Below are 24,773 nucleotides of genomic sequence, written 5' to 3'. Positions count from 1 at the left end.
ACTCTCCTTCCGTGGCTTCCAACTGCTCTTAAACGCAAGTAAAACTAAATGCATGCTTTTCAATCGATCACTGCCCGTACCTGCTCGCCCGTCCAGCATCACTACTCTGGACGGCTCTGACTTAGAATACGTGGACAACTACAAATACCTGGGTGTCTGGTTAGAATGTAAATTATCCTTCCAGACTCACATTAAGCATCTCCAATCCAAAATTAAATCTAGAATCGGCTTTCTATATCGCAACAAAGCATCCTTCACTCATGCTGCCAAACATACCCTTGTAAAACTGACCATCCTACCGATCCTCGACTTCGGTGATGTCATCTATAAAATAGCCTCCAACACTCTACTCAACAAACTGGATGCAGTCTATCACAGTGCCATCCGTTTTGTCACCAAAGCCCCATACACTACCCACCATTGCGACCTGTACACTCTCGTTGGTTAGCCTTCGCTTCATACTCGTCGCCAAACCCACTGGTTATCTACAAGTCTCTGCTAGGTAAAGCCCCGCCTTATCTCAGCTCACTGGTCACCATAGCAGCACCCACTCGTAGCACGCGCTCCAGCAGGTATATCTCACTGGTCACCCCCAAAGCCAATTCCTCATTTGGTCGTCTTTCCTTCCAGTTCTCTGCTGCCCATGACTGGAACGAATTGCAAAAATCTCTGAAGCTGGAGAATCACATCTCCCTCACTAGCTTTAAGCACCAGCTGTCAGAGAAGTTTACAGATCACTGCACCTGTACATAGCCTATCTGTAAACAGCCAATCCATCGACCTACCTCATCCCCATACTGGTATTTATTTATTTTGCTCCTTTGCAACCTTGTATCTCTACCTGCACATTCATCTTCTGCCAATCTACCATTCCAGTGTTTAATTGCTATATTGTAATTACTTCGCCACCATGGCCTATTTATTTCCTTAACTTACCTCATTTGCACTCACTGTATATAGACTTTTTGTTTTCTTTTGTTCTACTGTATTATTGACTGTATGTTTTGTTTATTCAATGTGTAACTCTGTGTTGTTGTATGTGTTGAATTGCTACGCTTTATCTTGGCCAGGTCGCAGTTGCAAATGAGAACTTGTTCTCAACTAGCCTACCTGGTTAAATAAAGGTGAAACAAATTTTAAACATTTAAAAAATACTGCACTACTTTTAATCAGAGCCCTATGGGTACCATGGGGGACATTTGGGACGCGGGATAATGGCAAACGTCCATAAAGATGGCAGAATTCAGATACGACGTCATTATTTTAGCACTATCCACTGAGGTTTTAAACAAAAGCGCTCAACATGGTTCAATGCACCTGTATACGGTGCTAGTAAAAATATTAACGGAGAACAATGTCCAATAGGGGCACTACCTTTTATTTGAAGGATCTCAGTCGGGGTCTCAACTTACTGCTGAGAGTTCTAGTAGTAGAAAACACCAGGTACAAGCGGGCCCAGGTACGACTCCCAGCTAATCTGCCACTGCCACGATGGACATCAGAAATTGGCTTCGCCACAGTACCCAAACAAAGCAGAAAAAAAGAGAAGCAGAGCGATGAGCAGCAGCAGCATCAAACCAATGAGGCTGCCACCAAGCCCAGGAGTGATGATGCTGCCGAGCTCCAGCTAGCTTCGTGTGCAGAGCCTACTTTCAGCATTTGGTTTGCATTATTTTGGCAAGACAGCTGTGTGTACAGCTGCATTCACAAAGGCTGTTTGTAATAGATGCATTACCATATCTATCTTGTAGCCAATATTCAGTACCAAAACGGCCTTGTGTAGGGCGCTGTCCATCGTGCTGATACAGCGCAGCGAAGGTAGGCTACAGACTTTGAGCAAATGTGTAACTTAAAAAAAACTCAATCAATGGTCTTGGAGTCTCGGCATTTGAACGTTATGTTTATTGTGGTATAATGTGATATAAGCTGAATTCAATATAATTCCGATGAAAGAACCCCAACAACTGTGCCCCCTCAACGATTTCAACTGCCCCTTAGTCACTTCATCCTTGCGCCGGGACTGGTGACAGTGTTGTGTTTATGAGGAGTTCCCTTGTGCCAGGCCCAGCCAATCCGAATGAGGTTTTCCCCACAAAAGGGATTTATTACAGACAGAAATACTCCTCAGTACCACCTCAGACGATTCTGGCGGTGAAGAAGCCGGATGTGGAGGTCCTTTGCTGGCGTGGTTACACATGGTCTGCGGTTGTGAGACTGGTTGGAAGTACTGCCAAATTCTCTAAAAGGATGTAGAGAAATTAATATTAAATTCTCTGGCAACAGCTCTGGTGGACATTACTGCAGTCATTATGCCAATTGTACGCGCCCTCAAAACTTGAGACATCTGTGGTATTGTGTTGTGTGACAAAACTGCACATTTTAGAGTGAACTTGTATTGTCCCCAGCACAAGGTGCACCTGTGTAATGATCATGCTGTTTAATCGGCTTCTTGATATGCCACACCTGTCAGGTGGATGGTTTATTTTGGCAAAGGAGAAATGTTCACTAACAGGGATGTAAACTTTTTGTGTGTATGGAACATTTTGGGGATCTTTTATTTCAGCTCATGAAACATGGGACCTACACTTAACATGTTGCATTTATATTTTTGTTCAGTATTTTATATATATATATGATCTTAAAACCACTTAGTGGGTTGAGGACAATTTGACCTGAAATTGACTCATAATTACAATAACTAAATATTTATTTATTTAACTAAATATTTCAATGCAGCTATGGGATACATGGGGGGTTAAATGTTCTCTTGTCAACGTCCTATATATAGTCTAATGATTATTGAGTGATGACGCATGCCAGCGTGCGATGCAGCGGTTGAGTAGTAGCCTGGGAGAGCTAGCATGGCACAACTGGAGCCTCCACACGGAGAGAGGAATAGGCTACTCACGCATTTTCGCACACGTCTCGGGTGGTGCACAGGACACCGCAGGGGTTTTATCACGACTTATCGCTTCAATAAGTCTCTAATAAGGACCCCGCTCTGCCTAAATAAAGGTGAAATCAATTAGCCAGACAGCAAATTAAATAATAGTAATCCGTCACTTACTATGGGGAATACGAAAATAACTCCAGAGGCCCTGCAAGAGCTACTTTACCGTTATAATTTAACGCGTCGGGAGTTTATTGAAATCTACAAAATCCAACCGCTGGTTTATACGCCTGAGCTTCCACCTGGAGCCAAGACAGCGTTCGTGATTGTGTACGCGGTTATTTTCTTGCTGGCACTACTTGGAAATAGTTTGGTTGTTTACATCGTGGTGAGAAAGCGGGGAATCCAAACTGCCACGAACATCTTCATTTGTTCTCTAGCAGTGAGCGACCTCCTGATTTCGTTCTTCTGCATCCCGTTCACTTTACTGCAGAACATCTCATCCGAGTGGCTAGGAGGTGAGAGAGTATTATCTATCTGTGTTTTATGAAGTGATTCACTTATAAATTGAGCCTGTTTTGTAAAAATTAACCTAACATGAATTCTGGATGGTTAGGGCTATTATGATAATGGAAGAGCCACGACTTTCAAAACCACAGCTATTGAGTCATCTACAATTTACTGCATCACCTTATAAAATAAATTCAAAATCGAAGATTTAATATAACTTAATTGACTTTTTTTCTGATGGTAATATAACCTATTTCATTCACTACAGACAACCCAATAATAACTGAGGCTTTACAGTTTGCTGGTATAAGTTCTGACTATATAACAAATAATGTGAGAAAGCAGAGGTAAAGTGGAGGCTACTAAACATTCACACTAAAAAGCAATGGCTCCATTGGGGTTTCAAAGCTGTGGCTCCATGGGGTTTCAAAGCTGTGGCTCTATGGGGATTTCAAAGCTGTGGCTCTATGGGGTTTCAAATCTGTGGATCTATGGGGTTTCAAATCTGTGGCTCCATGGGGTTTCAAAGCTGTGGCTCCATGGGGTTTCAAAGCTGTGGCTCCATGGGGTTTCAAATCTGTGGCTCCTTGGGGTTTCAAAGCTGTGGCTCCATGGGGATTCAAAGCTGTGGCTCTATGGGGATTTCAAAGCTGTGGCTCTATGGGGTTTCAAATCTGTGGCTCTATGGGGTTTCAAATCTGTGGCTCTATGAGGTCTCAAATCTGTGGCTCAATGGGGTTTCAAAACTGTGGCTCTATGGGGTTTAAAATCTGTGGCTCTATGGGGTTTCTAATCTGTGGCTCCATGGGGTTTCAAAGCTGTGGCTCTATGGGGTTTCTAATCTGTGGCTCCATGGGGTTTCAAAGCTGTGGCTCCATGGGGTTTCAAATCTGTGGCTCTATGGGGTTTCAAATATGTGGCTCTATGGGGTTTCAAAGCTGTGGCTCCATGTCTTCATATTGATTGGTCTACTTAATTTCATTACATAAAACGTTAACTTTAAATCATGTCTAGTTTCAACGTGGTGACAATTTAATGAGGACCACTGATTAGAAATGATGAATGCAACCAGAATGGGATGTTTCATCATTAGACTACGACACCACAGATATGTCCCAAATAGCACCCTATTCTCTAGGTAGTACACTACTTTTGACCAGAGCCCATAGGGCCACACACACACACACCCTATTTTCGTAAAGAATCACGCAATTTGTTGAATAAGGTCCATGTTTGCAAAAGTAGAGATTCTCATGATTTAAGAATCATTTCCCCTGTCTCTGTAAGGTCCCTCAGTTGGATAGTGAATGTCAAACAAGGATTCAACCTCAGAGCAACCAATGAGCTTTAAAAGTATGGAATACATTTTTAGACAGGCACAGATCAGGGGAGGTAAAAAATAAAATCCTAGCCACTGAATATCTCTTTGAGTTTGGTAATCTGTGGGTGGTGTGTCATATTTTTATTTTACCTTCATTTAACTAGGCAAGTCAATTAAGAACACATTCTTATTTACAATGATGTCCTAGGAACAGTGGATTACCTGCCTTGTTCAAGGGCAGAACAACATATTTTTACCTTGTCAGCTCAGGGGTTTGATCTCTTGATCTTTTCGTTACTGGCCCAACGCTCTAACCACTAGGATACCTGCCGCCACAGACCCCATATCCCCCAGATACTGTAAAGATCTGGCCATCCTTCCTTACTGAGCTGCAGAATAAAATGGAAACTGCTCATGGATATTTCTCTGAGGCTGAAGATGATTTTAAACAGTCTTCATTGGCTGAGCTCATTGCATTCACTCCACATTACTGGCCTGTATGACAAAGTGAAAAGAAGGAAGTCTGTTTTTTTTTAAAAATAATCCCATTCCAAATTACCATCCTGTTTGCAAAGCCCTTAAAATAAATAATGCAAGACAGCATCGTAAAGAAATGAACTTTTTGGCCTAAATTAAATTCATCAGGTTTTGATCAAATCCAACATAACACATCACAGAGTGAAACCCTCTCTAAAGCTCATTTCCTGCCATTCTAAACATTTTGCCATGTTCATATGATATCTGAGTGAGAGAGACTAAAAAAATCAATTGGGGCCCCCTAGAGGTCAGGGCCCCAGGGCAAGTGCCTTGCGTGCCTGGTCAGTAATTCGGCCATGATTACTACAAGGTTTAGATAGCTGGCTAGACTAACTTAACCAGTAATCTATAAAATGTTAGATGACATGGTCTAACTGAGTGACTGTCAGTGACTGATATAACAAGAGGAAAACTGCTCAAATTTCTAAATTGCATGTTGTGTATCCTACTATCCTTACTAACAGTAAGCTGAGACCCCAACTGACTAGTGTGCATGGCTAAAGAGTTCTATTTTCATGTCATCTGACCAGAAAGTCAAATAAAATTTGATTCGATTTTTATTTGAAATAAAGATCTTTGGCCACGCACACCATTACTTGTCAAACAAAATATCTTTATCTGAGCAATTGTATTAGTATAAGATAATATAATTTCCCATTTTTTTGAGCTTTCAATATAGCTCAGTATTTATATTATTTATTTTATACAGTCTTTTTTGCTCAGCTTTATCAAGGGTGCCAATCATTTTGGACCTGTAACTGACATTTTCCCAATACCTCTTCCATTGTCCTGCCAACAAACTAATTCTGGTAAAAGCATTCAAACATAATTTCTATGATTTGCCTTAATTGTCTGGCAAAAAGAACCCATTTCTAGGAAAATCATTCAAGTATCATTATCCTGCGAACAGACACGACGCTGAAATACCTCTAAGTCGATCCTCTGTCAGTCAAATAAACAGATTCTAGTAAAAGCATTCAAGCATCAATGTCAACCTTCTGTTATCAATCAAAAGGACACCTTTTTGGGAAAATCATTCAATTATTATTATGTCCTCATTATATCATACATCATCCTTCCATTGTTAAGCAGATACAGATACATACAGTGTAAGTATGTTAAAACACAATGCATAACATTTTTGTAAGCCTTCCATTGATTAGCAACAAGACACATTCCTAGGAAAAGCATTCAGGTATTTCACCTTCATAAGCACTAACGCGTTTGACTAAACCGTTACACAAGATACAGATTTGTATAAGACTGGCGGTAAAGAAGAACAATATTTGCTGTCACATCTCTGGTCATGCATATAAGAATTGAATTGTGCACCAAATCAAGTAGAAAATTGGCCATTACATGATTTATTATTTCTTTATTAGCAACCCTGGTGTCCACTAGCACCAGGTTGTCCACTAGCACCAGGTTGTCCACTAGCACCAGGTTGTCCACTAGCACCAGGGTTTTCACTAGCACCAGGTTGTCCACTAGCACCAGGGTTGTCCACTAGCACCAGGGTTTTCACTAGCACCAGGTTGTCCACTAGCACCAGGGTTGTCCACTAGCACCAGGGTTTTCACTAGCACCAGGTTGTCCACTAGAACCAGGGTTTCCACTGGCACCAGGTTGTCCACTAGCACCAGGTTGTCCGCTAGCACCAGGTTGTCCACTAGCACCAGGTTGTCCACTAGCACCAGTTTGTCCACTAGCACCAGGTTGTCCACTAGCACCAGAGTTTTCACTAGCACCAGGTTGTCCACTAGCACCAGGTTGTCCACTAGCACCAGGTTGTCCACTAGCACCAGGTTGTTCACTAGCACCAGGTTGTCCACTAGCACCAGGTTGTTCACTAGCACCAGGTTGTTCACTAGCACCAGGTTGTCCACTAGCACCAGTTTGTCCACTAGCACCAGGTTGTCCACTAGCACCAGGGTTTTCATTGGCACCAGGTTGTCCACTAGCACCAGGGTTGTCCACTAGCACCAGGTTGTCCACTAGCACCAGGTTGTCCGCTAGCACCAGGTTGTCCACTAGCACCAGGGTTTCCACTGGCACCAGGTTGTCCGCTAGCACCAGGTTGTCCGCTAGCACCAGGTTGTCCACTAGCACCAGGGTTTCCACTGGCACCAGGTTGTCCACTGGCGCAAGGTTGTCCACTAGCACCAGGGATTTCACTGGCACCAGGTTGTCCACTAGCACCAGGGTTTCCACTGGCACCAGGTTGTCCACTGGCACCAGGTTGTCCACTAGCACCAGGGTTTTCACTGGCACCAGGTTGTCCACTAGCACCAGGTTGTCCACTAGCACCAGGTTGTCCACTAGCACCAGGGTTTTCACTGGCACCAGGTTGTCCACTAGGACCAGGTTGTTCACTAGCACCAAGTTGTCCACTAGCACCAGGTTGTCCACTAGCACCAGGGTTTTCACTGGCACCAGGTTGTCCACTAGCACCAGGTTGTCCACTAGCACCAGGTTGTTCACTAGCACCAGGTTGTCCACTAGCACCAGGGTTGTCCACTAGCACCAGGTTGTCCACTAGCACCAGGGTTTTTACTAGCACCAGGTTGTCCACTGGCACCAGGTTGTCCACTAGCACCAGGTTGTCCACTAGCACCCTTTCGGACACAGAAAATGACTCCTGTGGATCCCATGCATTGGGCCTGGTCAAAGGTAGTGCACTACATAGGAATTAGGTTGCCATTTCAGACACAGGCTTTGTCCCTCTCCTCTTATAGGTGTTCTGGTGTGCAAGACCATTCCCTTTGTCCAGACGACAGCAGTGGTGACAGGTATACTCACCATGGCGTGCATCGCTCTGGAGAGGTACCAAGGCATCGTCCATCCACTCAGCATGAAGAGACAGTACACACCACGGAGAGCCTACAGGATGCTGGGTAAAGTAAAGATATGGTCCTGTATTAACAAATTGTCTTAGAGTAGACAGTAAGTAGATAGTAATTTTTGCTATTCTCTTTAGGGGAGAGAGGAACAAAGTCACCTTTGACCCTCCTCAGGGTTCGAAGCAGAGGCTTTGTTTTATTCTTCTGAGATACAAGAATTTAAGTCAAATCAGGTTTGGCCTTCCTCAGAGCCTTATTTACAAAGCATATCGGAATAGGAATACTGATCTAGGACCAGATTGTCCTTTCAGATATGAATGAGTAAGATTATATGGATACAGGGAGCAGCGGCGATTGGTCAACAAAAAAATATAGATATATTTATACATATACATATAAAATATATACAGTACCAGTCAAAGGTTGGACACACCTACTCATTCAAGGCTTTTTCTTTATTTTTACTAGTTTCTACATTAGTCCCGTAGTCGCCTCTTCACTGTTGACATTGAGACTGGTGTTTTGCGGGTACTATTTAATGAAGCTGCCAGTTGAGGACTTGTGAGGCGTCTGTTTCTCAAACTAGACTCTAGTTGTCCTTTTGCTCAGTTGTGCACCGGGGCCTCCCACTCCTCTTTCTATTCTGGTTAGAGACAGTTTGCTCTGTTCTGTGAAGGGATTAGTACACAGCGTTATACGAGATCTTCAGTTTCTTGGCAATTTCTCGCATGAAATAGCCTTCATTTCTCAGAACAAGAATAGACTTACGAGGTTCAGAAGAAAGGTCTTTGTTTCTGTCCATTTTGAGCCTGTAATCGAACCCACAAATGCTGATGCTCCAGATACTCAACTTGTCTAAAGAAGGGCAGTTTTATTAGTTCTTTAATCAGAACAATATTTTTCAGCTGTGCTAACAATTGCAAAAGGGTTTTCTAATGATCAATTAGCCTTTTGATACCTGGATTAGCTAACAAACGTGCCATTGGAACACAGGAGTGATGGTTGCTGATAATGGGCCTCTGTACGCCTATGTAGATGTTCCATTAAAAATCTGCCATTTCCGGGGCCTCCCGGGTGGCCTAGGGCACTGGTCTAGTGGTCTAGGGCACTACATCGCTGTGCTAGCTGTGCCACCAGAGACTCTGGGTTCGCGCCCAGGCTCTGCCGCAGCCGGCCGCGACCGGGAGGTCCGTGGGGCGACATACAATTGGCCTAGCGTCGTCCGGGTTAAGGAGGGTTTGGCTGTTAGGGATATCCTTGTCTCATCGTGCACTAGCGACTCCTGTGGTGGGCCGGGTGCAGTGCACGCTAACCAGGTCGCCAGGTGCACAGTGTTTCCTCAGACACATTGGTGCGGCTGGCTTCCGGGTTGGATGCGGGCTGTGTTAAGAAGCAGTGCGCCTTGGTTGGGTTGTGTTTTGGAGGACGCATGACTTTCGACCTTCGTCTCTCCCGAGCCCATACAGGAGTTGTAGCGATGAGACAAGATAGTAACTACTAACAATTGGATACCACGAAATTGGGGAGAAAACGGGGTACAATTTTTTATTTTTTTATCTGCCGTTTCCAGCTACAATAGTAATTTAAAACCTTAACAATGTCTACACTGTATTTCTGATAAATGTTGTTATTTTAATGGCCAAATTTTTTTGCTTTTCTTTCAAAAACATGGGCATTTATTTGTGACTACAAACTTTTGAATGGTAGTGTATATAGTGTGTGTATATATATATATTTTTTTACTGAGGTACGGACCTCTGTGTCCTCATATGTAGTTACGGCACTGGTAGAACCATGTCTTCATTTTGCTTTGTTCTCTTTGACTAGGAGTTGTTTGGCTTGCATCCATGATTGTTGGATCTCCCATGTTGTTGGTGCAACAGTTAGAGGTGGGTAAGATACTACACTCTGCGTAGTACTCCTGCCAATTGCTTTTAAGCTATTTCCCTGTCCAGATGTGTTAGATCTGTGATTACTTTGTGTGTGTGTGTGTTTGTGTATTCACACTTATGTCTCTCTCCAGGTGAAGTATGACTTCCTATACGACGTACACCACGTGTGCTGCCAGGAGCGTTGGCACTCGGCCTCACACAGACAGCTGTATGCCACCTTCATCCTGGTAGTTCTGTTCCTCCTGCCCCTGGCGGCCATGTTGATCCTCTACACACGGATAGGGATCGAACTGTGGATCCGCAAGAGGGTGGGCGACTCCTCTGTACTTAACACCATGAACCAGGGAGAGGTGGGAAAGATCTCCAGGTCTGTATAGAGATACTGTATGACTCCATAAAAAAACTTGTGTGTTCAACAACCTATACACATACATGGTAGTTACGTTCTGTAGGTACAGAGTGATTGCAGCGGACATGGTTGCTCATGGTCTTTTGATAAGGTAGCCCCTCTGCCTGCGACTTCAAAATCAGTGTCAAGAAAGAATATCCTGTTGGTCTGGTGGTCAAGATGTTGGTTACTCCTGACTGAGTATAAGAATATTATCATATGATCCAAAAAGTTTCCTCATGTTAACCCAACATATTAATATGTGTTTCTTATTCTTTGTTGGTGATTAGAAGGAAGAGGAGAGCCATCAAGATGATGATTACCATTGTGGTGCTATTCACTGTGTGCTGGGCCCCATTCCACACCGTCCACATGCTCTCTGACTACAGTAAGTCTGTCTGAGAAGCCAATAGCCATAAGACACTTCTCTTCTATACATCATTCAGTTGATCTGAAAGTTGATTTCAAATATGGATTCATATGATTGGAAGTGAGACCCGGAGATGAAGGTCCCAGGGAGAATGGAGAGGCTGCTTTGCATCCTATTGTTACATTATTGCTGTTATGAAGAAAAAAAACAGACTGGAAATAAGTTATTAAGATAAATATTGGAGGGGGGGGGGGTTATATTAAGCTAACATGGAGTGGTTTTAAGATGTTCATTTAGCTATTTGATTTAGAGTTTTAGGTCCCCTGTAGGAATAACAAAAACATATATACAGTACCAGTCAAAAGTTTGATTCAAGGGTTTTTCTTGATTTTTCTTATTTACTACATTGTAGTATAATAGTGAGGACATCAAAACTATGAAATAACACAGGAATTCATGTAGTAACCAAAAAAAGTGTTAAACAAAACAAAACAAATCAAAGATTCTTCAAAGTAGCCACCCTTTGCCTTGATGACAGCTTTGCACACTCTTGGCATTCTCTCAACCAGCTTCATGAAGAATGCTTTTCCAACCGTCTTGAAGGAGATCCCACATATGCTGAGTTGGATGCTTTTCCTTCACACTGCGGTCCAACTTATCCCAAACCATCTCAATTGGGTTGAGGTCGGGTGTTTGTGGAGGCCAGGTCATCAGATGCAGCACTCCATCACACTCCTTATTGGTCAAATAGCCCTTATACAGCCTGGAGGTATGTTTGGGGTCATTGTCCTGTTGAAAAACAAATGATAGTCCCACTAAGCGCAAACCAGATGGGATGGCGTAACGCTGCAGAATGCTGTGGTATCCATGCTAGTTAAGTGTGCCTTGAATTCTAAATACATCACAGACAGTGTCACCAGAAAATCACCACCACACCTCCTCCTCCGTGCTTCACAGTGGGAACCACACATCCAGAGATCATCTGTTCACTTACTCTGCATTTCACAAAGACACGGCGGTTGGAGCCAAAAATCTCAAATTTGGACTAATCAGACCAAAGGACAGATTTCCACTGGTCTAATGTCCCTTGCTCGTGTTTCTTGGCCCAAGCAAGTCTATTATTATTATTGGTGTCCTTTAGTAGTGGTTTCTTTGCAGCAATTCGACCATGAAGACCGGATTCACACACAGTCTCCTCTGAACAGTTGATGTTGAGATGTCTATTACTTGAACTCTGTGAAGCATTTATTTGGGCTGTAATCTGATGTGAAGTTAAGGAACTTATTCTCTGCAGCAGAGGTAACTAGTTCTTCCTTTTCTGTGGTGGTCCTCATGAGAGCCTGTTTCATCATAGCACTTGGTGGTTTTTGTGACTGCTCTTGAAGAAACTTTCAAAGTTCTTGAAAATTTCCGGGATGATTGTCATGTCTTTAAGTAATGATGGACTGTTGTCTCTCTTTGCTTATTTGAGCTGTTCTTGCCATAATATGGACTTGTTTTTTTACCAAATAGAACTTTCTTCTGTATTCCACCCCTACCTTGTCACAACACAACTGATTGGCTCAAACGCATTAAGAAGGAATGAAATTCCACTAATTAACTTTTAACAAGGCACACCTGTTAATTGAAATGCATTCCAGGTGACTGCCTCATGAAGCTGGTTGAGAGAATACCAAGGGTGTACAAAGCTGTCATCAAGGCAAAAGGTGGCTGCTTTGAAGAATCTCAAGTATAAAATCTATTTTGATTTGTTTAACACACATTTTTGGTTACTACATGATTCCATATGTGTTGTTTAATCATTTTGATGACTTCACTATGCCCTAAGGGTCGAAACATTGTTAATAAATATCGCCTGGTAGCATGAGCAGCAGTCTGCGGCATGTTCCTTTCTGTTTTCCATGAGTTTGCCTCACTCCAGCACCCGCGGAAAGTACCTGGATGTGCGTATGTTCTTCAGCTTTTGTTCACTATTCTACAATGTAGAAAATAGTCAAAATACAGAAAAACCCTTGAATGAGTAAGTGTATCCAAACTTTTGACGGGTACTGTACATGTTTGATGAATTATTGAATTTGGCCTTTACTACTTTAGCCCATTGAAATGCACTGAATAACGCATTCAGAAATGGCAAAACAGAAAATATAAAAATAAGGAAAAAGGTTTTGAAGTGCCTGTCCTATATCTAGGAGATATAAGAAAAGCTCAGGAAATATATGTTTTGGTACACATATTTAACCCCCTTTTTTTTGTTGGCACAAAACTGCTTCTATACTTTCTTTTTACCGGTACCTCGTTACCTTCAGACAAGTCCCGTGACACTTGTGGGAGTCATAGAGCAAAGCCGAGTCTCGTCTTTCCATAGAGTGGTCATATTAGTTTGTAGCCCAAACGGTTCGGACGCTACAGACATAAGTTGGCACATTGGCGGTACCGCTTCAGACGAGTCCCGTGGGGCTTGTGGGGGGTCATAGAGCAAAATGGAGAACACCATTGTGTTCATGAGAGTCTCATCTTTCCATAGTGTGGTCAAACTGTTCAGACGCTATAGATGTTTTTGTGAGAAGACCAATTTTAGGGATGTCTCCTGGTTTGACAAACAGCGCTGTAGCACTGCCACATTCCACCGCAGATGCGGAAGGCTGACATGGTGTTCATGAGTTTATCTGACACTGGGGAAGTAGATAAAGAACTTCAGTGCCAAAATTCTGAAGTATCCCTTTAAACAGATGGATATTGATGGGTATTTTTGTATTATGTTAATTAGATTGACACACGGATGCGTCAATTGATTATTAAGGATTAAGTACCAGATTATCTAACAATCTCACCTAATTCAATTCCACATTATCATTCCCATCCTCAGATTACTTGGACGAGCAGTTCAACGACATCACGGTGAACATGATCATGGCCATCGCCCAGGCCATCGGTTTCTCCAACTCCTTCAACAACCCTATCGTCTACGCCTTCATGAATGAAAACTTCCAGAAGAAATGTGTGTCCACCTTCTCCCAGTGCTGCCGACGGCCAAACCAGAGGGTTGGAGCTCTAGACGTCACCAGTAGATCCAAACTACATGTCCGTTTTACCCGACCGAGGGACAGACAAGAGGCGGCCATCTTGGAAGACATGTCCATCGTACAGGCCACCAGGACACAGATTAGTGGGATTGAGAATGGTGCCTTAAAGCTAAATACAGCTCCATCCTATGCAGAGGAGGAGATCTTGATTGTGACCTGTGAGCCACAGACATGAGTGGAAGTCCGATGTAGATATGCCTATATTAGATTTGGGACTTCTGTTCCCTAATGTGGTCCTGCTTGGCTCAGTTGGTAGAGCTTGCCCCGCCAGGGTTGTGGGTTTGATTCCCGGGGCCACCCATACGTAGAATGTATGTATGCATGACTGTAAGTCACTTTAGATGGAAGCGTCTGCTAAATGGCATCTATTATCAACAGTGAGGTTACAATTGAATCAAGTGATTGATGATCCTAAATAAAAAGACCAGTCATTCACACCTTACTTTTAAAGGACACCTAAAATCAGTGTGTAGGTTTCTTTTCTGGATTAGATTTGTATCTGAAAAATAATGTATATGCCCACTCTACTCATGTGTGACCTTAGACATGAGATTCTGAACTCTGGAGAGAGAATATATGGCATCAATCATCCATATTGTATTTATCTACCTTGTTTTTCCTCCACTTAGGGCCTGTCTGGTTTTATAGTGCTGCCTTTGAAAACTGACTATAGGTAGGGTATTGGTATCCTCCAGAGTTATGTATTATTTGTGAAGTTTGTGAATACATTGTTGTGGCATTAAATAAAACTGTGCTGTGAAGTATTTTTCAATTTTCTTTGACAACAGATGAAAGCATAGGAATGTGTCATGCAGGGGAGGCTAGTGAAATCACTGAAATCCTAAACAAAGAGTTGCAGTCTGCTTTAGAATGGGTTACCAGTAATAAACTGGTCCTGAAGATCTCTAAAACGAAGAGCATTGTATTTGGTCAAATCATTCCCTAAGTTCTAGGCCTCGGCTGAATCTGGTAATGAATGGTGTGGCTGTTGAACAGGTTGGCAGATGTAGATAGGCCTGACTGCATGGCTTCTTGTTTTCATAAGAGACAATGTGTTGGAAATTCCAAATTGTTTGCTTAGTCAACTTACACACAGCACTGACATACACACTTACCCCACTAGACATGTCACCAGGGGTCTTTTCACTGTCCCCAGGTACAGAAGAAATGAAAGAAAACAGACTGCCTCCCAAGTAAATCACCCAGGTCCACACATGTCTGCGCCTCTACCCAGTCATGTGAAAGCCATAGTTTAGGGCCTAATGATTTTTTTTATTTTGTATTGACTGATTTCCTTCTATGAACTGTATCTCAGTAAAATCTTTGAAATTGTTGCGTTTATATTTTTGTTCAGTATATGTAAATTGTAAAGTATTTTGTAATGTATTTTCGTTATGTGTCGGAACCCAGTAAGACTAGCTGTCAACCATTGATGTTTGCTAATGGGACCTTAATAAAATCAAAAATGTCATGCACCCATTATTTTAGAGGGTGCACGAAGTACATGAGAATGGAAGGTGGGTGGTATTCGGAGAAATTCGCTTTTTTTCTAAAAACCTGAAACAACATTTTCCTGCAATCTAGAGCCATAATCATTATTCTTAATTCTATGTAAAAAAAAAAAAAAAAATTAAAAGTCTATTTTTCTGCATAGGTTATCTAAGCATACATCTTTAAAATTGTCATTTTAATTAATGATGGACATTGATTCTTTAAGAACTTTTATGCCTTAGTAGTTTTGAACATCTGCCACACTGGTATAGTATCATAACCCAAGAGTTAAAGCTATTTTAGTTTTTTCTAAAGTATAAAAACCTTGCCAGCAGGTATGCCAGCTAAAATAGACAAGCTACTCTAACTTGATTGATAGCCTGAAATAGCTTGGTAGCTAGTTATGAGGTTAGGAGATTGGGAACCTATCAAGCTGGCTAGCTAAAGCCAATTTAATAAAATTGCTAGGTGGCTAGAATTACAGAGAAACAACAAAACATGTTTGCTTTATTTAAACATCAAGAAGGAATCAATCGGCTACATAACTTGATCAAATGAATTTACAAACATACCTCCTGTGAGTACTGACTATCACCGGAAGCTAAAATCAAATCACTTGACACTTTCTCTCCTACACTGACAATACTGTCTGCATACACTAGAGCAGGAGTATCTAGCGTCCTGCCTAGCATATCTTTGCTCAGTGGTGCACCTTGGAAGGAACCACTTAATAGGGAAAATACCGCCGACAGATATGTTTATAAATAACTATGGTATAACGTGGTCTAAAAAGGAAGTTAAGTAATTAATTTAACATCTGATAAATGTAACATCTGAAAAAAAATATCTGAAATTCCACTCTCTGGAATGTGATTCTTTGAGGTTCGAATCCATAAAAATAAATAAAATAACCATGTTACTGTGTATTTTATGTCCAGTTTCTCATGGATTTCAATATGTGAAATCCGTGGTTCTGTTTGGCTCGGTTGGTAAGAACGTGGTCCAAAGTATTTCGTTCCGATGGTCCAGCAAAATGTTCACACTGCTATGCTTTATCTTGGCCAGGTCGCAGTTGCAAATGAGAACTTGTTCTCAACTAGCCTACCTGGTTAAATAAAGGTGAAATAAAATAAAAATAAATGTTAATTGTTGGACATAAGAGACTGTAAAAACACCAGGAAATCAGCTCCAAGTGATTTTAATTTTGGAAATCTGCTCCCAAGTATTCCCATGCATAATACAGAGATGCGATCGTATACAAATGTAATCAAGGTTTGAAAAAAATATGATTTAATCTAATGTCATATATCTTCGGGCTTCTTGCGGTCAATTTGCAGTCTACAAATGATTTGTAATTATGTCTGGCCCGCCGACCAGCCGCTCAAGAAAAAATCGGCCTGCGGCTGAATCTACTTGATGATCCCTGCTCTACAAACAAGTAGTGGACACTGGAAATGTGTCTATTTTAATCCATGACCCAAATCACGGCCCAGGCTGTCATTGACGCTACTTGACTGACATCTAGCGGTATAGGTAGGATTTTCTCTCTATGATTTCTCTACTTCTCCATTACCGCCAATTTTCATGAATGACGTGGATAAAAATACTTCCATGTCATTCAATAATAAACAAAAGTATACATTAACATACATTGTTGCGTTAATAAATAATAATGTGGTGGACTACTTTTGGAAAAAGGGCATCAGAGCATGATTGGATGAATAACATGGCCACCAATTAATAAATGTGTAATCAATAAACATGTCATTTCTGAATGTATTGCATACCATTTTATATAGGATACTCATTCTCACACATATAGGATACTCATACTCAATATAAATACATATACATTCACGTCAGTAGGTACAGAAAATAAAATACAGATTAATCATGGAGTATTTTTGGATAACACAAATTTGTTTGCCAAAATTACATGGGCATTTATTTTATTTTGTGACGTTTGATCTATTGTCATATACACTTAAGAAAATAGTACATACAAAGGACAAAACGACACGTTATATTTTCCTCTGTGTGCTCTCAAATAATCTGCATGTATTTTTAGTCAGGCAAGAATTTTGGTCGCACCGCTTCCATTCAGGCATTTGGTTGGCCAGCTTCGGGTCCTTCCTCCTTTTCCGCATCCCTGAGAGGCTGATGCCAAGATGGTGAGTCTTGTGGCATAAAATGTATAATTAAATCCTTCATATATCTTAAGCATCCTTTCGTCGTTGTTAAAGTCATGAAGTCCGAATACATTGACAAGCCATCCCTGATAGGAATATTACAACATTTACGTTGTAAAAGTTATTTTTAGTCCTTTAAGAACTGGTGGCCTAACCGAGCTCTGGCTTTTGGACCGCCTCTTCATTCGGTTGTGCAAGCCATTCAGTAATTTTATAACACATGACTTCTACTTTTCCACGACTACAAGTTGGTGGCTACATTGTGTTTTTTTACAGTATGATATAATGCCGTTATTTGGCCAGCACGGGCTTAATGGCTAGCTGTGGCTAACGGTAGTCTCCCTGACACAGCATGTCAGTTGTAAAGCAGCATTGTTATTCTGGGTACTATCTAGCTAACGTTAAATGCCACAAGATGACTAACGTTAACTTACCACAAATGCATGATTTTTGGCATGTACCTTGTAATCAATCCAACCAGAAGTACTCATGTCTTTGAAGTAGTTAGCTAACTAACTACCTTACATCTAAACAGGTCTAGCAAACGTTGGCCGGCTAACGTTAGTTAGCTAGGTTGCGAACTAAGGTCAGTGACGCTAGCAACCTGTCAGCATGATTTGGTTTGTAAGTACTTGGCGTATTTTTCACGTAGCTAGCTACTAAATCTTACCTGTGTAAGTCACGAAATACAAGGTAATGAGGTTGGCTAACTACCTCTAGGTGCCTGGTGGGAGCTGATGTGTTATTGTCATGCAACAAGTAACTTTTTTTAATTTTGCCCCGCTAATCAACTAGCTACCTGACAAAGCCATCGTCTTTTTCAATACTTGTTGCTGTTTACTACTTGTATATATTATGTGTGTAGGGTCCCCAGCGTATCAGGATCCTGTTCCAGTCGTAATTTCAAGATTTTGTTGAAAGTAGTGGCTAGAATATAAACACTTCAATTACTGTAAAAAAACAACAATGTGTTCACCTGCAAGAAGGGGTCTGAAAAGCAACCTATAACGGTATTGTCATTCCAGTATTGTAAATGCTAACCTGTTTTCCATCTACTTGCAGAACGACACAGTAACAGTCAGAACCCGGAAGTTTATGACAAACCGGCTGCTTCAGAGGAAGCAAATGGTAAGCCCAAATGTTTCTTTCCTAGCACTATAACACCAACACATGACCTCAATTGCTGTATACTGAGTGTTCAGCACACATTATTTAGTGAAGCAATTGTCTGCAGTTTCCTTTCATTTTTATAAGTGCTGCATGGTCTATAACTGTTTCTCCATTGTCTCCTTTTCTAGGTTGTTGATGTCCTCCATCCAGGCAAAGCCACAGTCCCTAAGACTGAGATCAGGGAGAAGCTGGCCAAAATGTACAAGACCACCCCCGATGTGGTGTTCGTCTTCGGCTTCAGGACACAGTTTGGTGGTGGCAAGACGACAGGTTTCGCCATGGTCTACGACTCTCTCGACTACGCTAAGAAGAACGAGCCCAAGCACAGACTGGCCAGGGTGAGTGTATGCTGGAAAAATGGAAATAAGTGTTGATGTTTTTTATTTTGCGGGGGGGGGGGGGGGGTTTATTCTTATAATTTGTATGACACTATGTCTGTGTATAGTTTGTCCCATCAGTATCATCTATTGTCTGCTAGTGATGCCCTTGATGCACATTGCAAGCAGTGCTATTTTGGTAAATATGTTTTTGTTCTCACAGCACGGTCTCTATGAGAAGAAGAAGTCCTCCAGAAAACAGCGCAAGGAACGCAAGAACAGAATGAAGAAAGTACGAGGTACCAAGAAAGCCAGTGTGGGTGCTGCTGGCAAAAAGGTAACTTGGCTGTTCCTCCTATGGTGCATTCCTCTTGCTACAGTATGGGTGCGTCTCAATAGTCACAATTTTACACAAGCTGCTTTTGTTGTCCTTCCTCTGCTTTGATTTGAAAACGCAGTGGGTGAATGTATAATGATGTATGTACAAGATGGTGTATGTACAAGATTTATGTTTTCACCCAAGAGAACTTCACATCTGTGCAGATGGAAGGGGCAGCTTAAGACTATTGAAACACCCCACATCACTTCATTCTTATTAGTTAATTATTCATTACATGCATATCTTTTCCACTTCCTGTCTTAGTTTTGTCTTTATTTATGTGTGCTTACTGTTTTAATGAGTCATCTTTTTCTCTCAAACTGTTCTTTGGGACTGTAGAAGGTAAATGTTTTCATCAGTAGACTAACTGCTGTGTGTAGATAATGCTACTGTGGTGTTCCTAGCTGACTTCATCCCAATCCTCCCTTTTATATAACCAAAAAAGCTACTGCTACATGTGGATTTCTTTAACGTCCACATTGGGTTTCAGTTCAGTCCCCTACCAGTTAGAATGAGCAACTAAGTATTCACACTAATTTTGGTGAGTGTGAACTGAACACTAATAGTGGTTTAGATCCCAAGTTAAACCATATTGTGTGGTCTTCAGACTCAATAGTAGGTCGCCAAGTGGATCTCTGAAAGACTAGAAACTAGAGCCGTTTCTCAATTCATTCCTGGACGACCCCAATGGAGAACATATGTTTGTTTTAGTCCAGCACTAACACATAATTCAACTAGTCAAGTCTTAGTGCTGGGTTAGAACACAAATATGCACCCCCCAAGAATGGATTGATAGACTTTCTAGCTGCATTTGTGTATTTATTGAAATTGCCACAGTTTGGATTGTATTCTTTTCCTGGGTGGAGTTGACTGAATTTTGTAATTCATCTTCGGTGCAAATCTTATGCCTTTCAGGGGTCTACTCTGTGAGTAAAGTATTTAAGTAAAATAGCTTAACATTATCTTCATCCTTTTGCCTTTCTTTTGCCACCTGTGGATTTCTTTTACAGAAATGAGGTCTGTTCCAGGTATTAAGCAAAGCGGGCATGGCGTGCTGTTATTCATGTGTTGAAATCAACATAGACTCTTATATCCTGGTAGCGCTAGTTGAGACCGGTCTCTGCATGTCTCACCTGTAGTCTTTCCACAACCTTTTATCTACCAATACCAACCTTCCCTCTTCAACCCACCCTAATTCCCTAAACTCCTAAAGTTGGTACTTATACCCTGACAAATAATCTTATGTCCACTAACGTCATATCAATTTAAAGAAAGTCTAAATTACACTACTACTTTGCTTCTAAAAGTTATTATTCTTATTCTGCTGTTAAACTATTACATCTTTGTATTTGTCAACCGCTGAGTACAGTTATGCTAACATGCAGTACACGCGGTGGCCTCCGCTTGTCATGTAGTAAAGCAAGTCTAGAGTGATACATTGGAAAATAAGTTATAACCAACTACTGTCTGTGTGAGACAACTGAACCACATGTCCACTTATACAACTTTTCTGAAACATTAACCATCATAATTTCATTTAGGCATGTATTTAATGTAATGTTCTTTTATATATATGTTGATGTTTTATTATACTAGACTGACAAATAAATTGGTGTCTTCACTGAGCTGAAAAATGTAAGATGCACTATGCAGAGAAAGTTTGCCTAATTTGAGTTTGTGACAAAACAAGGAAGTATTATCGAATCATTGTACCATCTAAACCGCTGTGAAATATATTTTCTATAACCGTAAAATATTGTATTTTCGACACTTTGAAGCTGGTGTACAAAACCAAAAGTAAGACACAAACCGAACTTAAGAACGGAAAGCATTGAAATAATGCACATAGAACAGATCTACTGCTTCTTAGACTTGCTTTCAATGAGAATGACAGATCAATAACACATTTCTGTGAATTTGGTTGGTTGCCCAAAAAGTTTCATTGCAGCTTTAGCTGTAATTTTGCAGTTGAAATTTTGGTGCATTTACTATAACCAATGTGTAGGTTGAGCCCACGTCCCTAGCAAATGCATCTGTTCCCACACCCAATTTCAATACTATTACCCTCCTTCAAACCCTCAGCCCAAAAATTAGTTGGACCCCCTTGAGTATAGTGGGTGGATAGATTGTAAACTTCTGTTTTGCAGATGAACTAACTTCCCTTCCTCTGTTTTCCTACAGTGAGCCCGGAGAATCAGGGATGGTCCTCGTGCTCAAGATGTTCTTGTATATTGTCATCAAATAAAACGTTTGGAAAAGTCACTCCTGTTTTCACAACTTATTTTTATATGCCCTGGACAAATTTGACACGTTTGTGTATACTGTTACATTTGCAGTGTGCGGTAAATATACTGAACAAAAATATCAATGCAACATGTAAAGTGTTTCATGAGTGAAATGAAAGATCCCAGGAATGGTCCATATGCACAAAATGCTTCTTTCTCATGTTGTGCACAAGTTGGTTTACATCCCTGTTAGTGAGAAGTTCTCCTTTGCCAAGATAATCCATCCACCTGACAGGTGTGGCATTTCAATAAGCTGATTAAACAGCATGATCATTAAACAGGTGCACCTTGTTCTGGGGACAATAAAAGGCCACTAATGTGCAGTTTTGTCACGAGACTCGGGTGTCTCAAATTTTGAGGGACTGCAATTGGTATGCTGATTGCAGGAATGTCCACCAGCGCTGTTGCCAAATAATGTTAATTTCTCTACCATAAACTGCCTCTGTTTTACAGTAGTTGAGGGGATAGAGGGATAATGAGGTAAATTGTTACTTGTACTACTGCGTTGATCTTGCATAAGTCATCTTGTGAGATTTGTGTGGTTGTACAAGCAGAGATGGAAGCGAGACATCCCACTTGCTCATTTTTTCCTGGTTACGTTCTTGGATCATATAGGCAATGAACTAAGCAGACCAGACCCAGCTGATATTGCATTGGTGTCAATGGGAGAGACGTTAAGCAGACCAGAACAAACATTTTTTTTCCATTTGTAAGCGGCCTGAGTTAGACCTTAATTTATCCACCATCTACGGTACAAAGCTAACAGTAGGAGGGAAGGCAAGCGGTCTGCTTTTTGCTTCAACCCCTTGTGAACAGATTGATGCGAGTCGACCCTGTCACTTTGTCTCTTATGCTGGTAAATGTAGTAATGGATCAGGAAATGAAGACTTCATGGTCAAAGATTCAGAATTGTCTGGAGAGTGCCCCCTACTGGCCAACCAACATTACAGACTCCTGCTACATTCTCCTTTTTAATACTGTTGAAGGGTGTTCCCTTTGTATGAGTCTGAAAATATCCAATATTACCAAATGCATTGAATGTTGAATTACTGAGGTGATTTGTGGATAAACTATTGTCCTATATGATAATGGTCTCATACACTGGTCCAGTGTGTTCTTACTCTTTGTAGACATTTAGTTTGCTCTTATGACTTGAATATTTCTCACGATGAGAGAAGACATAAATGAAAGGCTTCATTCTAATGAAGTTGAAAATATTTAAAGTGTTTCGTAAAAATGGTTCCATTGTGTTCACCAAGACTGAAGACCCTTGGTGTGAGCACAGAGCTGAACCAATGGTGCTACGTTGCTGTAATTCATACTGATTTGTCTTGGGCTATGCACTTTGACAACATACCTGGCTCCTACCGGTGACATGGAAAGGTCAGCGTCCGCACCTCATTACTGCTGTCCCTGATGTCTCAACACTAGGTTCCTCTGGGTTCTCTGTACACAAACTTGCTTCTGTCACATCCTTACATGGTCTCATCACTTATGCTGATGGCACTCAACTCTTTCTCACATTCCATACACGTATGATTTCTGTGTGGCTGGCAGACATCTCTGCTTGGATGTTGGCCTGCCACGTCAAGCTCAAACTCTACAACACAGCACTGCTATTCCTTCCTGGGGAAGGCGTGCCAGATCCAAGACCTCTCCATCACAGTTGACATACTCCATTGTTGTGTCCACCTTTCAGACTAAATAATCTCTGTGGTTTTGGTCACGCTGAACTGATGGTGCTACAATGCAGACTACTAATTGATTCACAGAATAGTTCAACCTGTACATGTTTATTAAATTGTATGTCTCAGGCTCTGCACTCTCTTTGTTGTCACCTTGGCATGACAGGTGAAGTGAAACAATGTGAGCGTGTGAGATCAGGCTAGTTTAACGAGGCAAGCTTTTGATACAACCGGTAGTCATAAAAACATGCAGCCTGACCTTCACCTCAGTCTGGCGAACACACAATACATCAGTAGCCTTGTGTTAGCCAGAACAGATCACAGGGTAGCAGCTTGATGTAGAAGTACACCCCCTGGACAGGACACTAGTCTATTGTGGATCTTTACCCCAAATCTAGCTTAATGCTGAGTGCCAAGCAGAGACACATCAGGTTTTGTTTTTCAATTCTTTGGTATGACTCAGCCAGCGATTGAACTCGCAACCTTCCAATCTCAGTGCGGACACTAACCACAAGGCCACTGAGTTGTTACATTAGCTAGTTAGTTACAGTGTGGCATTCCTGGGACTATCACTGACGATCAGGGTACTTCACCAGGACATCATTTTGTTATCTGGGTAACCGCACCCAACCACCTACAATCTCATAATTTCAACAAAGGACAAAGAGTATGATTTGTAGTTAAACATGAGAGAGCACCCCAGGCTTCTTCTGGCCCCACACACATTCAAATAAAATGTATTTATAAAGCCCTTCTTACATCAGCTGATATCTCAAAGTGCTGTACAGTAACCCAGCCTAAAACCCCAAACAGCAAGCACAGTGGCTAGTGGCACAGTGGCTAGGAAAAACTCCCTAGAAAGGACAGAACCTAGGAAGATAACTTTGAGAGGAACCAGGCTATGAGGGGTGGCCAGTCCTCTTCTGGCTGTGCCGGGTGGAGATTATAACAGAACATGGCCAAGATGTTCAATTGTTCATAAATGACCAGCAGGGTCAAATAATAATAATCACAGTGGTTGTCGAGGGTGCAACAGGTCAGCACCTCAGGAGTAAGTGTCAGTTGGTTTTTCATAGCCGATCATTCAGAGTATCTCTACCACTCCTGCTGTCCCTAGAGAGTTGAAAACAGCAGGTCTGGGACAGGTAGCACGTCCGGTGAACGGGTCAGGGTTCCATAGCCGCAGGCAGAACAGTTGAAACTGGAGCAGCAGCACGGCCAGGTGGACTGGGGACAGCAAGGAGTCACCCACTTTGCCAAAGCACAGCCCCCACACCACTAGATGGATATCTTCAACCACCAACTTACCATCCTGAGACAAGGCCGAGTATAGCCCACAAAGATCTCCGCCATGGCACAACCCAACCAAGACAGGAAGATCACGTCAGTGACTCAACCCACTCAAGTGACGCACCCCTCCTAGGGA

At 41.7% G+C, this 24,773-nt stretch overlaps 2 protein-coding genes across 3 annotated transcripts; both read left to right on the top strand.

Annotated features, from left to right (window-relative positions):
• The first annotated feature begins 3,068 nt into the window (after positions 1 to 3,068).
• Positions 3,069 to 14,006, top strand: LOC139417902 (pyroglutamylated RFamide peptide receptor a). The gene is made up of 6 exons (XM_071166889.1): positions 3,069 to 3,408; positions 7,994 to 8,152; positions 9,926 to 9,987; positions 10,122 to 10,357; positions 10,669 to 10,766; positions 13,615 to 14,006. Exons 1-6 carry the CDS (start codon positions 3,069 to 3,071, stop codon positions 14,004 to 14,006), a joined length of 1,287 nt encoding a protein of 428 aa, XP_071022990.1.
• Positions 14,007 to 17,426: 3,420 nt separating this feature from the next.
• LOC139413038 (small ribosomal subunit protein eS24) lies at positions 17,427 to 21,639 on the top strand. Of its 2 annotated transcripts, XM_071160042.1 has the most exons (5): positions 17,427 to 17,493; positions 18,574 to 18,639; positions 18,810 to 19,019; positions 19,222 to 19,335; positions 21,559 to 21,639. In XM_071160042.1, the coding sequence occupies exons 1-5, from the start codon at positions 17,491 to 17,493 to the stop codon at positions 21,559 to 21,561; spliced, it is 396 nt and encodes a 131-aa protein (XP_071016143.1). In that variant the 5' UTR covers positions 17,427 to 17,490; the 3' UTR covers positions 21,562 to 21,639. The 2 variants fall into 2 exon arrangements, with proteins under 2 accessions (XP_071016143.1, XP_071016133.1); XM_071160032.1 differs by lacking the exon at positions 21,559 to 21,639 and having other exon boundaries at positions 19,222 to 19,458.
• The last annotated feature ends 3,134 nt before the right edge of the window (positions 21,640 to 24,773 follow it).

The sequence above is a fragment of the Oncorhynchus clarkii genome, chromosome 1 (genome assembly GCF_045791955.1).
Source record: "Oncorhynchus clarkii lewisi isolate Uvic-CL-2024 chromosome 1, UVic_Ocla_1.0, whole genome shotgun sequence".
Lineage (NCBI taxonomy): Eukaryota > Metazoa > Chordata > Actinopteri > Salmoniformes > Salmonidae > Oncorhynchus > Oncorhynchus clarkii.
This window is presented reverse-complemented; position numbering and strand designations above follow the sequence as displayed.